A 16,090-nucleotide genomic window follows, 5' to 3' on the forward strand; every position below is an offset into this window, starting at 1 on the left:
ACTCTGAGTAATACTACACACAACTTGATCAGTATCTGTTTTGATCATGCACTGCCAAATGCCTTGTTCAACTCTTTGGGCCACAGTTCACAGCAGAGTGGCCGCCCCAGTGCTCCACAGATTACAACAGCCAACAAAGAGCATCATGGAGGGGACAAGCAAGCACTGAAAGAGGGCGAGACGGGCTCCAGGGCAAGAGATGTGCTTGCCCACAGCTGCCTGGCAGGGCTCAGCTCTGTGCTACGCAGCTAGCTGCCTGGAGCCCACCAGCCTCTGCCACAAGTGCTGCTGCCAATAATTTGAACTCCGCTCGTGGGGCAGGAGGAGGGAACGTGCCACGTCAAAGGCAGCACTGGGTGGGGTTTGGAAACACACTTTGCCGAGTTTCATCAGCTGCAGACTTCCCCTCCCTGACCAAGGGAGAGCACCTTTCGGGCAGCAGATAATGATGCAAAGTGCAGCTGTATTCGCATGTGCCGTTTCCCCTTCTTTTCTGAACTACACCATCCTACTCACAGCCGTTGAGCTGCTCTCCTTCCAGCAAACAGCCTGTGCTGGGAAGGTCCTGCATTACTGTCAGTAGGGGTCTAATACCTGACAACACAGTTGTGACATTTCAGGAAGCACAAGCAGCTCATTCTGGTGCGTGCAGCTCTGCTGGTAAGCAGCAGAGGGAGGAATTACAGAGTCACTCCCATTAATGACAGTCCTCACGTTGCAAAGTGACAAAGTTTCCCAAGTCCTCACGCAAAGAGCAATAGCAACCAGTCTGGCAGGGTTGCCTTACGCTCCTGTGACAGTGGAACATCTGGTTTCCTAAGTGTCTGGCAACACTGGGCTCTACAGATGTCACTACCTGACACAAAACCATGTTGGTAACAGGCAAATCCCTTCAGTGACACAAGTCACCTCCACAGGGAAGCCTTTCTGCCTCTGCTTGTCCCAAGGGAACAACTTGTTCTCATGGAGAGACGGCAGTTGTGAACCCCTTGGTAAGGTCAAAGCTATTATAAAAATAAACCACCAGTTAGATGCGTGCCCTAGAAAGCATCCCTTTAATTAGGCTCTGGGGGAATTTGTGGCTGAGGAGGCACTCGCCACAGCCTGTTCCGCCCACAACAGCCTGAAGTGCTGTGCTCAGGGTGACGTGGCTGCCTGTCACCCCAGGCTGCACACCCAGGCTTGCTCAGATAAGCTGGGAGAGCACAGTTGTAAACAGCAGCACGCGTGCATTCCTTCCACGCTACAGGGCAGTATTTATAGGGCTGAATGCAGGAAGCTTAGGAAGGGGTGAAGGGCAGCCATCTCCAACCATGACCCAGCTCCAAGGGCAGCAGGGCAAGAGCCCAACTCCACCCTCGCTCAGTGTACAATTCAGCCAGCGAGCTCAATAAAACATCTTTATTCTGTACATTTATATATAGATGCTTGGGGAATAGTGACAACCCCCAGCATTAGAAAAATTCAAGACAACAAAACAGCAATTATGAAGAGCATGGCACCAAGAACAGTCATGCCACAGATGGCAGGGATGAGGTGAGACCAGCCATCAGCTATTTCAGAGAAGGTCACAGCACCCATGCCCACTTTGGAGTAGAAAACAGGGCTGCTGCAAACAGCTGGAGTCCCCACCACACCCCAGGCAGCTTTCTTTGTGACCCACTAGCACCAAAGGGAAGAGCGTGCTGGCAGCTGGGGCTTGTCCTTCTTGCAGGCATGGGTGAAAGACCACGTCACCGTAACACCCAGACCACTGCCAGGATAGGAAAAGAAGAGGGATCCTGCTTGAGCAGTGACCCTGAGCCAGCAGCTCCTGTCTCACTGCTGGGCTGATGGGGGAGAAAGAAGTCAGTGCTCCCCCCGAGGGACAGGCCACTCCTGTCACTACCAAGCTGCCTCTGAATCCCTTCATTGATATCACCATTTCACTGGTTTCCCCGTGCCTCAGCACGCTCTTTGCAGGGTGTAGCTGCCACCTCCCCACCTGCTAGAGCCCAGCCCAGCGGAGAGCACCACTTTGCGACATCCACAGATCAGCACAGGCCACGCAGCCCCGCAGGCACTGCCTGTGCCAGCAGCAGAACTTGCTCTCCCGGTAGTAGAACGGTTGTTTGGGTGCCCAAGTGCTATCACAGGCTCTCGCCCTTCTCTTCAGTCAGGGCTGGCAGGCCACCACACCATGCAACAGGGCTGGCTGAAGGCCTGTTGCTCACAGTAGACACATTTGGTCTAACAGTCAACAATAAAACCAAAAGCCTATGTACAGCCATACAGCCCCTGCTGCACCCTCCAGGCTACACAGCCGAGCTGCACAACAGTGAGTGGGAGACAAACGTGCTCCACTCTTTGTTCACAGAGTCCTTGCTGGCAACATCAGCTTTCTTCTGACAACAAACCCCAGTGGCAAGGGAAAGAAAAGAGTTCTTCCTCCAGGAGAAACAAATAAAATCACGCCACTGTCAAATCACATCTAAACAATACAAGTCACCTGATTTTGTGTTAGTAATGCAGCCTATCCTCCTCGCACATTAAGGCAAGCGTGTGAGGAGCAAGCTGGGCTGGGACCTGGAACAGCCACACCAGGAAGCCCACTGCAAACCACTGCTGCCAATGTGCAGATGACACCGTCAGCTGAACACCCATGGAAACAACCTGCACACGCCAGCACAGACCCAGGCCCCGCTCCGCTCCACAGAACGGCCTCCTGCCCAGCTGCTGCAAGGAACGGATGGAAGCGCAAACGCTGCCTTCACGACGTTACATCAGGAAGCTGCGCCACTCAGAGCAGCCACAGCTTCCCAGGAGTCAGAAAGTGGGATGCTGAAGGAGCATGTACATGTGAGTGGGGAACAGAACATTTGTCCAACACTAAGACACTCAGATTGGAGTAATGCAAAACCAACACACAAACGGACACACAGCAGATTAAAGCCAACCAAGATTAAAACGGTTAAAAAGTGTCCTGAATGCATTCTGAGAGGTTCAACCAAACCCCTGCTGTGGGTAGCAGGACCTCTTCCATCCCCTGCCCAGAAGGATGTGCTGCAGGATGATTCAAGAGAGGATTGTTGTCATCCCAGTGCTTCAGAGAGCAGAAATGGGACCAGAGATGGAAAACCATCTCTTTACTGCTAGTCTTCAAGGGTTCTGCTCCTCCCAACCAGTAATTTTCAAACAGTAAACAAAGCCACAACTTGCCTGCCCAGGTCTGCAGGTGCCTCTGATCTATTCTGAAGGAGGGCAGGGTCATGGAAGCTGCAGACAATGTGGAGAACATGCTTAACTTGCCCCATATACGGCACTGAATGCAAGAAACTCTCCCAGGCTCCATCTCACAGTGTGGAGGAGGGACACCCACACTAGAACGGGACAGCAGCAGCTCCAGGCATCACTCGGAGAACCACGGGAGCTTCCATCCTTCTCCCTGGGTGTTGGTGAGTGGAGATCTCTCTGACCTAGTGGTAGTCAGAAGCTCAGCTGTCCAGGCCCCAGGGACTCCTCCAGGCCATTTTCTTTGGTGATGATGGCTTGGAGGTCAGTGACATGCCCAATGCCTTTGGTGACTCCTTCACGGAAAAGCAGCTTGGCTCCAATCTTCAAGTATTCAGGATGCTTGATGAACCTGAAACGGACAACTGCCTTCTCTCCTGTCCGCAGCTTGTCCTGAAAAGAAAATGGAGAGAGCTGAGACCCATCCACCATACCAATGCATGCAGCAGAGGTGCATGTGGATGCTGAGAAGATAAGGCAAATGAGGAGGTTGCCTCCCTCAGACTGCAAGGTTTAAGCCCTTCCCATTATTGTATGCACAAGAGGACACAGGAAGACACAAGCTCTGGAGAACGGAGAGTTCACCTCTCTTCAGTCTTGCTGTAGTTCATTATGCTGCTTGTTTTGCAAGGAGGGAATTCTTTACCATGTTGGGAAGAAAAGCAACCAAATGGGCAGGAGAAGGGGACGGAGTGTGCTCCTAGGAAGGGACACAGCTACTCAAGATACCAGTAGCCCCTAGCCTTACTAGGGGGCCTGGTGGAATCCAAACAAACCCCACAGGGAAGTCCATCTTCCCTTTCCTCCCATGCCTACCTTTCCATGGATCTTCTCTACAATAGCAGTCTGTCGCACATTCCCCACGTGCACCGTCACCTGAAACCCTTTCCGGAAAGTCGTGGCATGGAACAACAGCACAATCTCAGCTTCAAACACGGAGCAGATGGTGGGGTTCATTTCTGGGCTCACCATGACCATGCCCTGCACAACAACCCAAAGCTCAGACCAGTTAGGACCAGTCCCCTTGCTTGGGAACAGCCCCCAGTGCCACAAACACATCACTCTGCAACCTGGGCTGCGCCCCATTCTCATCCTACTTTGTAGTCTGACCATTTCCTCCCCTTCCAGCAAGTTTCCTGCAAACATCTGTACTTCATTCCCACCCTACCAACGGGGGACCTACAGGGAAGCCTCCAGTCCTGCTCACTGGACCAGTGAGCAACCTGACAACAGCGGCACTCACCTTGCGCAGCAGGGAGCGGTCGAAGGGTCCAAGGGCCAGCGTGGCTGCCTGCCCAGCCCGCAGCACTCGGCAGGCAGAGCGGTTGCGCTGGATACTGCACACTTTCAGCCGGAGGAACTTTCCATCATCAGTGGGACCAACCACCAGGTTCTCCCCTTCTCGGCAGATCCCACTGCCCAGGGCAGAAGAGTAGGACAGAGCTCATCAGGAGACAAGGAAAAAAATTTACCCTCCAAGATCAATCCGCACAAACTCACCCAGGGCCAAGGAGGTGAGTGTCCTTAGACCCTTACCCTGGACCAACTAACAGGGAAGCAAAGCTGATGGGAACAGGGATTTCCTACAACATGAGCAGAAGCCACATTATCACTTCTAAGAATACCAGGTACAGACAGGGCCCATTCTGTCCCCAGCACTCCGCCACACTGCATTGTTTCTGCTGGAGAGACTGTAGCTGACACCTGTTCCGTGTGGATGCACTGGTGGCCTGCACCTGATCTGATCACTCCGAAACACTGAGGGCCAGCTGCCTTCTCACGGGGCAGCATGCAGATAACCTCTGCTGGGATCGGAGGACTTGCCCTCTACATTTCCTCCCCCTGCTTGAGGAAGGAGGAAAGCGAGGCCTTGGGATCATGGCTAACCTCTGTCCACTCTGGGTCCCAGGATGCTTTTCTTCAGCATGCTACCGGTTACGTTCCTAATCCAGCAACTTTAGAGCAGACTCCTGCTTGCCACCACGGGACCAATGGTCTGCTCATGGCACCTCCCAGCACCCTGTAGGGCTTTACCCTCACTTGGCCCAGTCACCTGGCAGCAGTCAGGACTGAGCCTCGCACTGCTTCCACATCTACAGCAGATTACTCTAACCTTGTGGGAACTTCAGCAACCATTCACACCCACACTGGTCTGTTTGGCCTCACTTACCTTGACAGAGTTCCTCCCACAACAGTCCCCACCTCTGGCACAGTATAAATTTCATCGACCTGCAGCAAGGCACAAGAATGAGCTCTCAGACAACTGAAATAGGTTCTCCAGAATGAGACAAGGTACCCACCCCTTGTGCGGAGGGAGGTGAGTTCTCTGCTGGTCATCAGACATCTCCCACTACCTCCCACTAGAGGAACCTCTGCCTTTGAAGCGACAACCAGAGAAACAATCTTACCCCTGAGATGGGCATCCCTTGGTTAGGACAGAACCCTGCCTAACAGGCTTTTTTCAAGAACCAAGTCCTTTCTTTAATGTCTCCTAGTAGTCCAGGAGTTCACCAAGTCTCTGCCCATGGTGTCCAGATCCCCCAGATGTTTGTCACATGTCATAGCAAAGAGTGCAGTACCAGAACTAGAAACAAACCTCCCTTACACACCTGAAACTCTGTGAGTTGCTGCATTAGTTCTTCCTGCTCTTTACTGTTGGTCAGTGGAGGAAGGATGTTGAGGAAGACTTTTAGGAGATCCAGGTTCTCCCCAGAAACGCTGGACAGTGTGAAGATTGGGGTGATGCTGTCAGACACAAATAGGCAGGAATGAACAGAAGGCCAGAGTGCAGCTGAAGAAGATGGCTGGGATTCTGAATGTCCTGAGTGCAGCAAGAGGACAGAGACTGCAAGCTAGAGCAGGAGGGCACACTGGCTAGGTACAACTTTGCAGTAAACCCCTGCCTCAGTGGTTGGTTGAGGTACCAGTCCCCTACACTTCTGTCATGGAGAAGTAACTCCAGTGAAGCCTCAGGCATCTTCTGCTCCCAGAGCCCAGAAAAAGGCCTGGGAGAAGAAAATGCCTTCTTGGAGAATGCAAAGGTAGGAAACTTGATGAGAAACCAAGATGTTCAAGATACAGTTGCCTCCCCTGTAGTTCCCCTTCCCCAGCTCCGCACAGCAGCCCAGTCTGAACTGCCTGCTCCCAGAAGAGAAAAGTAATGGTCCCTTACTTGGGAGACTGTGCAAACTGCTGCGCTGCTGTAACTGCATCATCATCTGAGTTCACAAGCAGCGGGAGCTTGTTGCAGCCTGGCTGCTTCAGGATTCGCTCCAGCTGCTTCACTGTCCGTTCCACGGTGGCCTTTGAACACAAGTCAACTTTGCTGATGACAATGAAGAAGGGGACCTTGAGGGCCATGGCCAAGCCTAAGTGCTCTCGTGTTGTGCCTGCTGCAGGAGACATGTGAGAGTGTAGGTACAGTAGCAGTCATCACTGTTGCTTGTTTACACGACAGCTGTGTCTCCTGGCTCTCCCACAGGCCCACTCTAGAGATTTCACCCTAACTGCTTAGTTCACCAGGCAATGAAAAAGCAAAATTATCTTTTAAATGAAACCAAACATCAGTCCAGAAAAATAAAAACCACCAAGAATTTTTGTGACTGATCTCTGTGCTTCAGAAAGATGCAGTAATTTTTATTCTTGGGCACGAGTTTGCCAGAAAACAGCCACAAAAATGTCAAGGAAAGATGTGGGAGAATTCCAGCTGCCTTTTTACAAGGCTTCAGCATTCAGCATCCCTAATATGTCAAAATTAGGGTTTTTTTCTGACAAACACAGCCTCAAATTCCAAACAAAGCATCTCTGTCCAGGGTACAGTTTAATGCAGTCTAAGAGGATCCCAGCTCTGCTTCCAGACTAGTATTTTTTTTTCTGACAGCTGTTCCCAGCTAACAAGGACCCACTGCCCCCATTCTCCATTTCTCTTCACACATTTCTGCCAGTCCATGCAGGCAGGGCAACACTCACCAATGCCAGTGTTGGCGCTAACCACCAGCATAGCAAAGTCCGGGCAGTAGCTGGTGAGACCAAAGATGGTTGTCTTAAGATACTTGTGGTGGCCAGCCAGGTCAATGAAAGTGATCATTTTGGAAGAACTCTCACAGATCTCTTCTGCTGTTCGGGAGTCACTGTAATTTACCACCTGAGGAACATAAGGACTTGGTAAGAGAAGGAGCCCCAGCAGGCAAATGAAGAAAACCCAGCTCTTCCATCCACTTTGACCTCAGAATTAGTGAGGAGAGATCATTCACCATGGGTGCAAGAAACAATGCCTGTTGCAAATGGACAAGTAGCACTCAGGTTCAGCTAAAGAGGCACAGAGCTGTGCCACTTCTCTCATGTCCCACTCACAGTTGTAACAGGAGGGTAGTCCTACTCTCCTCCAGCTTTCTGAGTTCAGCAGCCCACTCCCTCACCTCTCCTTTGCTGTTGAAACCGAGGATCTCAAAGCTGATGCTCGACGTTCTTCCTGACTGGATTTCATGGAGATGCCGGAAGAGGTTGAGGCGTGCTCTTCCCCGCCCGTTGTCCAGCTCTCCTTGTGTTAGGACACCCAACAGGGTTGATTTCCCTGAGTCCACATTCCCCAGCACAGCTACTCGCAGGTCTAGGAACTACAGGAAGAACAACAGAGAAATCGGGAAACTCTGCTGCTGCTGTGCTGGGAGTGCATGAACATTACATGGCAGTGGAGATGTGCCTCAAAGAGCTTCTTTACATGATGGACACTGTGCAGTGTAATCTTGCTCATTCTGCTCTTGCTCCCAGCAAACTGCCCAGGAGTCCTGATACACTCCCTGGAGTTGTGATGTGACACATCAGGCTTTGACATCACAAAAAAGGCCGTCTGCTGCAGCAGGACCTCTAAATTTTTACTTGTTTGCACACTAGCCTGCAGCAGAACTGTTGCCATAGAAGTGAAATAATTTTGCACCTCTGATCCTGGCAATCTCCCCTACTGGTATCTGCCTCAACCACAATCTTGGAGATTAAAAGTGTTATCAGGCCTCTCTCTGGAAGCTCTTCAAAGCATCTGCTACGGGCCAATCTATGACAAAGTGCCTCTAGGGTTTGGACTCCCATTCCAAAAGGAAGCTGCTTGTATGAAGCCTTTAAGTCTCCAGCAGGAGACAATGGTCAAGTCACAGGTCCCTACCTGCTGGTTATCAGGCACCTTTCGGACAAGGACCTCCGTTATCTTCCTTGGAACGTCGCTGTCATAATCGACCTCCCTCTCCCGCAGCACCGTAATGTCAGCCCCAACCCTGCCACAAACATGAAAGGAAGGACTGAGACACACTTGTACTTGGCAGCTCTTGCACCTCTAGAATCACAGCTGGCAAAGCAAATGGGATGGAAGCTGGGGATAGCAGGGAAGGAGCCTCAAGCTTCCAGTCAAAAGCCCCGTTAACTGCCCTTGTATTTACAGAGCCTCATGATGAGGGAATTTCAGTCATACAGGGGCTTTGTAGAATGAAGCCACTGGCTCCTCAGGGGACTCCTGGGGCTGAGCCTCTCTACTGGAGGCTGTTTATGCCTGTGGGTCCTGCAGATGAAAGGGAACACTTACTTCTCTGCCATACGGCGCAGTGTCTTGAGTGAGGCACGCATCTCCTCCTCTGAGAGGCCCACCAGCAGCCCGTTGTCCTCCACACCAATCTGATAGACAGCCTCACCTCGGCCTTCCTGTAGTCGCCACTTCATCTGTGTCACCAGGTGCTCAAAGCGATATTGCGAGGGATTCACTAGCTTTAGCTGTTTAATGAAGGGGGTAGTTACAGTCACAGCCTGTATGCAGAGGGAATCCCAGTACCCAAGCCAGCAACTCCCTAACCCAACACCATGAAGGAATTCCCCCAGCTCTGACCCACCTCTAGAAAACACAACCCAAGTTAGTGTCTGCACAGAAGCCATAGGACAGATGAGAAAGGGTTTCATAAAGGTGTATACATATGGTAGAAGAACTTTCCTGCATCTTGCCAAAGGGATCTGTACCCTGCCTGCTGTGGGACTGATCTGTGACACAGGAGCCAGTAAGTGCAAATGGCAAAAAAGCCACAAGAAAGTGACAAATGATTTTCAGGGACACCTGCCGTTCTCTCTCAAAAGGAAGAAGATTTCAGGAAAAACACAGTGGCCCTCATCTCCTAAACCAGATTCCTCAAAATGAGTACTGGGATCAAATTCTTCCAGCTCAGCATACTGGGTATTGCTAGGCACAAATACAGAAGATGATTGATAGACCCTTAGTAGAGTGTCCACTTTTCTATCCTTTCCTTGGACATGTTTCCCATATGCTGTGTTTGGTAAAGTTACTCACTGCAAAATAACCCTCTGGGAGGAAGACCTCCTTCTGCAACTTCAAGAGGCTCACCTTGTACTCAATGTTCCCATCTTCTGCCTGGTCAGAGAATGAAACGAGACAGAAAGGTTAGATGCTGTGCCAGCAGGGACTTCTATAGGCATCAGATGCCCAGATACTCTGCAGCTCATGCTGACGGTTTCAGAGAGAGGGAAAGTGGCAGAAATATAGCGTTAGGTCATAGGCTCTTCTGCCATTCATTCCTACGCTCAACTGGAACTTACTTTAGGTTTGTTTCTGCTGTTTGCATCCCATATCATGGAAACCAGAGGACAAAACTAGAGAGGGACATGGGGGCTAATGCTGGTTTTGGGATATTTTTTTTACTGCCACTGAAGAATAGGGCCGGTCTAACAGTCACAGAGAGAGAGTTCCAGTTTCAAAAAGGCACAGGCCAGCAGATGATTAAAAGTATTCTCCACCACCCATCCATGACCCACAATGCCACCCAGAGCATCCCACTCCCATCCTATCCAGCAGCTTCCATCCACCCAATGTGCACAGAAACAGGAGACTGGGAACAAAAGTCACTGCCTGCTCTCCTGCAGACTGATACCCTCCCTCACTAAATTAGTTTTTCACTGACTCCTTTCCATATCCTCGCATATCTTCTCTCTGCAAGAAAAAAAGGACTACATACATAAGGAAACAAGCTACTGAATTCTTTGCAGTACAGCCAGCTGGTCACTGGCCTGGCAGTTCTGGAGAACCAGAGCTGATTGGGACTGTCTGTCCACAACATGCTCAGAACTTTCCCAGGAAGGGCTGGAGCTGGACTGGGCTGTCACAGAAAGGCCCGGGTGCTCACCAAGCTCATTCCAACCACAACAGGCTCCAGTTTTACAAAGAGAACATTTAGCCAATATCAAAGTAATTTTCTTACTGATTCAGTCTAAGGACCGCTGAGAAGGTGCTGGAGCCTGCATGAAGCCAAGTACTGTGGCAGACTAAATGGGGCTGCCAACACTAAGCACTTCCTTTTCCTCTGGACACTGATTTGCATGTCAGGAGAGGCAAGAGCCCTCTCCTTGCCTTCTAGCTCAGTTCCTAACCACAGTGTTGTTTACAGTGGCAAAAGGCCAACAGAAGGAAGTTCTGAATTGTCAGCTCGGCTCTCGGGTAGCGGAGCTATGCAGTGAGAAAAGGGTACTTGCAGAAGGTCTTCCTCTCTTACCATCTACCAGCTTTCCAGCTCTAGGAAAAACACATTCACCTACTGTGCTGTCATCTAAATAAGGGGGTGGGTCTCCTTCAAGGCAGCTGAGACTAGGAAAGCAACAAGCCTAGACTTGCTGGGCCACATACTGCACAGGGTAGCCAGGGCCAGGAAGCTGTGCTGAAACCACAGGGGGCTGTCCAGCCTCCAGCTCAAAAGACACAGAAACTAAACTGAGGCTGCAGGGGACAATCCTGCCCATGGAGAAGATCTAGCAGTAGCAAAGTGCTGTTTTCCTGTCTTGCCAAGAGTCACAGCCCTGCCTCCTGGAGGAATCGCTCCCTCCCAGCGCAGGCTCTTACAGATTTTACAGAAAGCTCACTGAGTAGGACCAAGCAGTTGACTCCAGGGCAATGTAATGCTCCCCACGGTGACAGTCCTATCAGCACGGTGCCAACTGCCTGAACTAACCAACATACTCACTACCAATGCCATTTTTTCCTGCTGCAAGAGGCAAGTGCCTCACACCGTCAGTACCATCTGCATCTCTGCGTAAGAAAAGTTGTCAAATTAGCCGTGAAGGGGAGTCACTAGAGCCTGCTGAGCAATGCCTATGAGTTTGGCAGCTGGAAAGGGACTTACACCCACCAGATTGGCTCTCGGGGAGAGATGCGAACAGGATGCTCGGGACTACGAGTTGAGCAAATCTTTATTTCTGAAGCTATTTAGTTCCCAGACGGCAAAGCACCCACAGACAGACACCAGGCAGCAAGATACTAATAACGGACAGGGCTTGGTGGGCCACGCAAGGAGCCTGCTGGCACCAGGGACACAAGCACAGTGTGCTGCCACGTCAAACCCCGGAGGAGAGAGCGGGGCAGGAGGGCACACCGCCCGCGGGCCCGGGGCTGCAGCACCGCCCGCAGGGCTGCCAGCCGACCCCGCACCGACCCCGCCGGGACCCCCGGCCGAGCCTCTCCAGAAGCAGCCCCCAACCTGACGAGCGACCAAACCCGCGACGGTGGGGGAGCTGCAGGCGCGGGTCGCACCGAGCTGCTCGGGGGGACACCCCACCCCTCCGCCCCCTCCAGCCCCGCAGCGGCGGCGCCCCCCGCCCCCGGGACCCGCCCGGCCCTGACAGGAGCGGCGCGGACCCCGCGACACCAGGCCTCGGGGCGGGGGGCGCCCCCTCCGCGGCTGACGGGACGCGGCGGCGGCCGCCGGCCCGGCCGGGGGAGCTCACCTCGGGCGGCAGGTACGGCGGGTTGTTGGCCTTCCCCCCCCGGCTCCGCCCGTTCTTCTTCTTCGCCTTCGAGCCGCTGCCGCCGCCGCCGGGCGCGGTACCCCCCGCGCCCGCGCATCGCCCCGCCTGCCCCGCCGCCCGCCGGCCGGCAGCAGCCCCCGAACAGCTCCGACACCCGCGAGTCCATGGCAGCCGGCGCGGCCCCGCCGCCCCGGTGCGGCGCCCGCTCCCCCGCCCGGGCTCCCCGCCCCGGCCCCGCCGCCCCGGCGTCAGCAGCCGCCGCGCGGCGCCACGGGAAACAGAGTCCCGCTCGCCTACGGCTCCCAGAAGGCCCCGCGCCCCGCCCCCTCGGAACTGCAGCTCCCGGCGCGCCACGCGGCGCGCCCCCTCGCTCCCCTGTGGGCTCCCCCCGCGGGGGCGGATGGGAGCTGGAGTCCGAGAGAGGGCGCCGCCTGGCGGCCGCGGCGCACAACGCGAGGTGTGCTGCCGCTGCCCCGGGCCCGCCCGGCGGGACCCGCTCGTGCCCGCCGGTTTCCCCTCTCGCGGCTCACAGGCCTCGCGGCGGGGCGGGGCCTCGCTGAGCGACAACGGCCGACCGGCGCCCGCTTCTTACTGGCGTCGTTGGAACGTTACTGAGGGCGCTCGGCACAGGCGGTACCTCATCACCGCACAGCCCGGTCGCAGAGCTCCTGCCGCGGGGGGCGACAGCAAGACCCCCTTGCCGTGCGCCGCATCACCTCACCGAGCGTTTGGCCCGTCTCCCACCGCCGCCAAGCCTCGTTTTTCTCCACCGCATCCTCTGGCGAGGGCGGCACCCGGTTAGTCTTTGCAACTTTAACACTCTTTGGGGCTTTTAGCATGCGCTGCCGCGGAGGAACCTCGCCCACCCTCCTCGCCGGGGAGCGGCTCCTCCCGCCCCCCGCCGGCAGCGACCGCCCTCGCCGCGCCGTGTCCTGGCGGCAGCACCCAATGGGGCTGCGGCCACGTTGTTTCCAAACACGGCGACTCCCACTCGCGGCACGCTCCCAGCCTCCCGGCCGCGGGAGGAGAGCCTGCCGCAGGCCAAAGGGAGTGCTGCCAGGGCCCGGAGCCAGCAAGGCTGCCAGGCCCCAGGGCGGCCAGCCTGGCTGGGCTCCAGCGCAGGGCGGGGGCCAAACCAGTCAGCCTGTTTCCCGGAGCCCCCCGGGCAGCCCTGCAAGGACGCAGCCGCACCTCACGGCGCCCGCGCCCGGGCACCCGGGCCTGCCGCAGCCGCCGCGGTGCCCCCTCAGCGCGGCGGCCGTTAGCCCCACCGAGCACTTCAGCAACGGCCCCTGGACCTGCTCCCCGCACAGCTACCAAGGCAGGAGAAGCGAGCCGGCCGGGTCAGCCCGCTCCGCTCCGCTGCCCGGGGCCGGGCTGGCCGCGGGCCCCCCCTCCCGCCGGGCCGCGGCGAGCTGCGGGGCTGAAGGCGCGCCCGGCCCTGGCCGACATAACGCCAGCGCCGCCGCGGGCCGAGAGGGGCGAGTGCGCCGCCGCTCCCATGATGCCGTGCGGCGCACGCGGCCGTTCAAATCCCAGCTGGCCGTTCTACGTTGGCCGGGAAATGGCGGCTCCTGGCGTTGCGGTGGCGCCTGTTCTCGCCCGAGCGGCCTCTTCGGCGTCCCCGCTTCTCATAGCTGAGGCGTTACCGGCCCTAGATCGTGGTGACGAGATGAGGACCCGGCAGAGCAGCCCTCCGGTCGCCTACCCCTCGGTATCCGTGGTGTTCCCGGGCGCTGTGAGCCGGGAGAGCTGCTGCCGCTTCGCCTGCGAACTGCTCAAGCACGTCCTGTACCAGCGGCACCAGCTCCCGCTGCCCTACGAGCAGCTCGCCCACTTCTGCTGGCGGGCGGCGCAGGTAAGGGACCCCCGGGTGGGACCCCTGGGTCTGGGGGCAGCCGTGCCACAGGGGCTGCGGCTTTTGGGGTTTTTCATGTCTGGTAACTGTTCTAGCTCAGGAAACTGTATTTTAATGTGCCAAACGCTTCTAAAATGAAGTGCGGTTGTACCTGTATCCTTAAGTGTTACCACAACTTCATTTAAAAAAAAAACAACCACCCACAAACAACGAAAAAACCCTTTAGGTTAGGTGGCTAAAGGTCTCAAAAAGTTGCTATTTGTCTCTTGTTGTTCCACTTTGTGCTCAAAGCATGCCACTGCTTTGTTTGTTACTCAAGCAACTTTAAGAAAAAAGCCTGGTAAGTGTTTTTGGAGTGATAGCTGATCTTTAAAAGATGGAGTTTGTAATTCTTGTGGGCGTTCCTCAGCAGTATGATTCAGATTTAAACTGAGTAGCTATAGGGCAGCCATTTGTGTTCATCTTGGATCTCCTGATTCTGTATGTGGGTACCTGTATCTCTTAAAAGGCACATAAACCCTTGAACCTTCCTTAACTTTCAGGGATGGGATGGGCCATGCTTTCTGAACCATGTGTTGGTACTAATGTTCCTAATAATGAAATGGGTTGATCTTTCTTCGCTTTGTTTTCCAGGGTGGAGAAGTGATGAAGAAGCCACCCTCCATGGACCTGGCAAGCAAGAAGTGCCAGCAGGTGCTGGTAGAACTGGAGGAAATGTTCCAGCACTTGGAAATAATGTTTAGTTTGACAGTGGTTCCTCGGGTTCTTATTCTGCTTGGAGGCAATGTCATGAGCCCCAAGGAGCTCTATGAGCTCAACTTTGAGGGTATCTGTGAGGGCAGCGCTGAGGAGAGCCTCAAAACTGGATCCTGTGTTCGCAAGCTCTTTCACTCACTCTTTGTTGCAGATGTCTTCAGTGAGCTGAAGGCTCTCCCTGTCATGGGCACTGTTGTTATGCTCCAGGGACACCGTGATTGTGGTGTTGATTGGTTCCGGCCCAAGCTCAACTATAAAGTGCCAACCCGAGGGAGGAAACTAACTGTTAACCTGTCCTGTGATGGAGACGTCAACGTAAATGCCTCGGCTCCTCAGCATGTGACTTCTGCTTGGGAGGACTATGTCTGGTTTCAAGCACCAGTGGCGCTGAAAGGCTTTCATGAATGACCTACACTCTGTAGAACTTTAATGGAATATTGAATAAAATTTGGTGTTGCTTTAAGTGATAACTTTATCAAATATAACCGTGTATTCTTGTCTGTCTGGATCCTTTTTTCAGGGCATCTACTAACTTCCTGTAGTTTAACTATGTCCCATCTGTTTTCATCTCCTGAATTGTTGAAAGCAAATACCCTTTAAGGCACAGCTGCACAAAGATACAGTGATTCTTTGGGGACCTGAGTTATGGTACAGGAGACTAACTGGTGTGTTGGGAGTAAAACTTTCCTGCTGTGTACCTGCTGAACTGGCAAATACTGGATAAATCTTTTCCCTCCTGAGTTTTAATGTGGCTGTTACTAAATTAGCTGATTGCTTGGGACTCTAGGTAATGTACATGACTATTAATACACTTGGCCTTTACTATAAAGGCTATAGCCATTCTTACCTGTAAAAGGAGACCTTTGTAGTCTGATCAGGCTTGAGTGAGTACTCAAGTGTTTGCCTATCTATTTGATAAAATTAGACTTCTCCGTAACTCAATTTCAGTTACTTAATAATCTGAAGAGAGGGACTTCTGAGTAATTGGGAGGTCTTGTACTGGTGACAAAAAGAGGTTGATTGGTCCTGTGGAAGTGGGGAAGCAAGTCTTCCTATTTTTTACTAACCTTTAGTCCAACAGCCTTGACAATCAGATATACAGTTAAAACTAAAAGCAAGCAGTTTCTGCTCTAACCCTCTTCAGAGGAAGTTAGGACTCCTGTTCCAACATGCTAGCTTGTTCTCGCTTAAGACAACAATAAAAGTTAGTTTCTTGCTTGCTTTTACTTCTAAGTCTTAGAGTCTTAGACTCTTAAATGTTTATGAAATGTGAAGAGGCGGTGAGGCGAGTGTGATCAAGTTCAGCACTATCTTTGCTTGTCAAATTCCTGTTCAAAGTCATAATGTGTTACTTGGGAGCAGAACTTGAGCCCTTTCTTCTGGCCTGGTGTCTAGTGCAGAATGGGAGAAGGAGGGAGGGTG

At 53.6% G+C, this 16,090-nt stretch overlaps 2 protein-coding genes across 2 annotated transcripts; one reads left to right on the plus strand and one right to left on the minus strand.

The window, feature by feature from the left end:
• Positions 1-1,386: 1,386 nt before the first annotated feature.
• On the minus strand, positions 1,387-12,257 carry GTPBP2 (GTP binding protein 2). Its single transcript, XM_055816257.1, is given in 13 exon segments — positions 1,387-3,663; positions 4,087-4,251; positions 4,514-4,685; positions 5,441-5,499; positions 5,880-6,015; positions 6,443-6,662; positions 7,240-7,414; positions 7,689-7,886; positions 8,429-8,537; positions 8,843-9,027; positions 9,647-9,673; positions 12,034-12,123; positions 12,125-12,257. Coding segments are annotated over 13 exon segments (1,830 nt in total). The 5' UTR covers positions 12,221-12,257; the 3' UTR covers positions 1,387-3,465.
• Positions 12,258-12,589: 332 nt separating this feature from the next.
• On the plus strand, positions 12,590-15,158 carry MAD2L1BP (MAD2L1 binding protein). The gene is made up of 2 exons (XM_055816263.1): positions 12,590-13,912; positions 14,546-15,158. Exons 1-2 carry the CDS (start codon positions 13,556-13,558, stop codon positions 15,074-15,076), a joined length of 888 nt encoding a protein of 295 aa, XP_055672238.1. The 5' UTR covers positions 12,590-13,555; the 3' UTR covers positions 15,077-15,158.
• The last annotated feature ends 932 nt before the right edge of the window (positions 15,159-16,090 follow it).

This window comes from Falco peregrinus, chromosome 11 (genome assembly GCF_023634155.1).
Source record: "Falco peregrinus isolate bFalPer1 chromosome 11, bFalPer1.pri, whole genome shotgun sequence".
Taxonomy (NCBI): domain Eukaryota; kingdom Metazoa; phylum Chordata; class Aves; order Falconiformes; family Falconidae; genus Falco; species Falco peregrinus.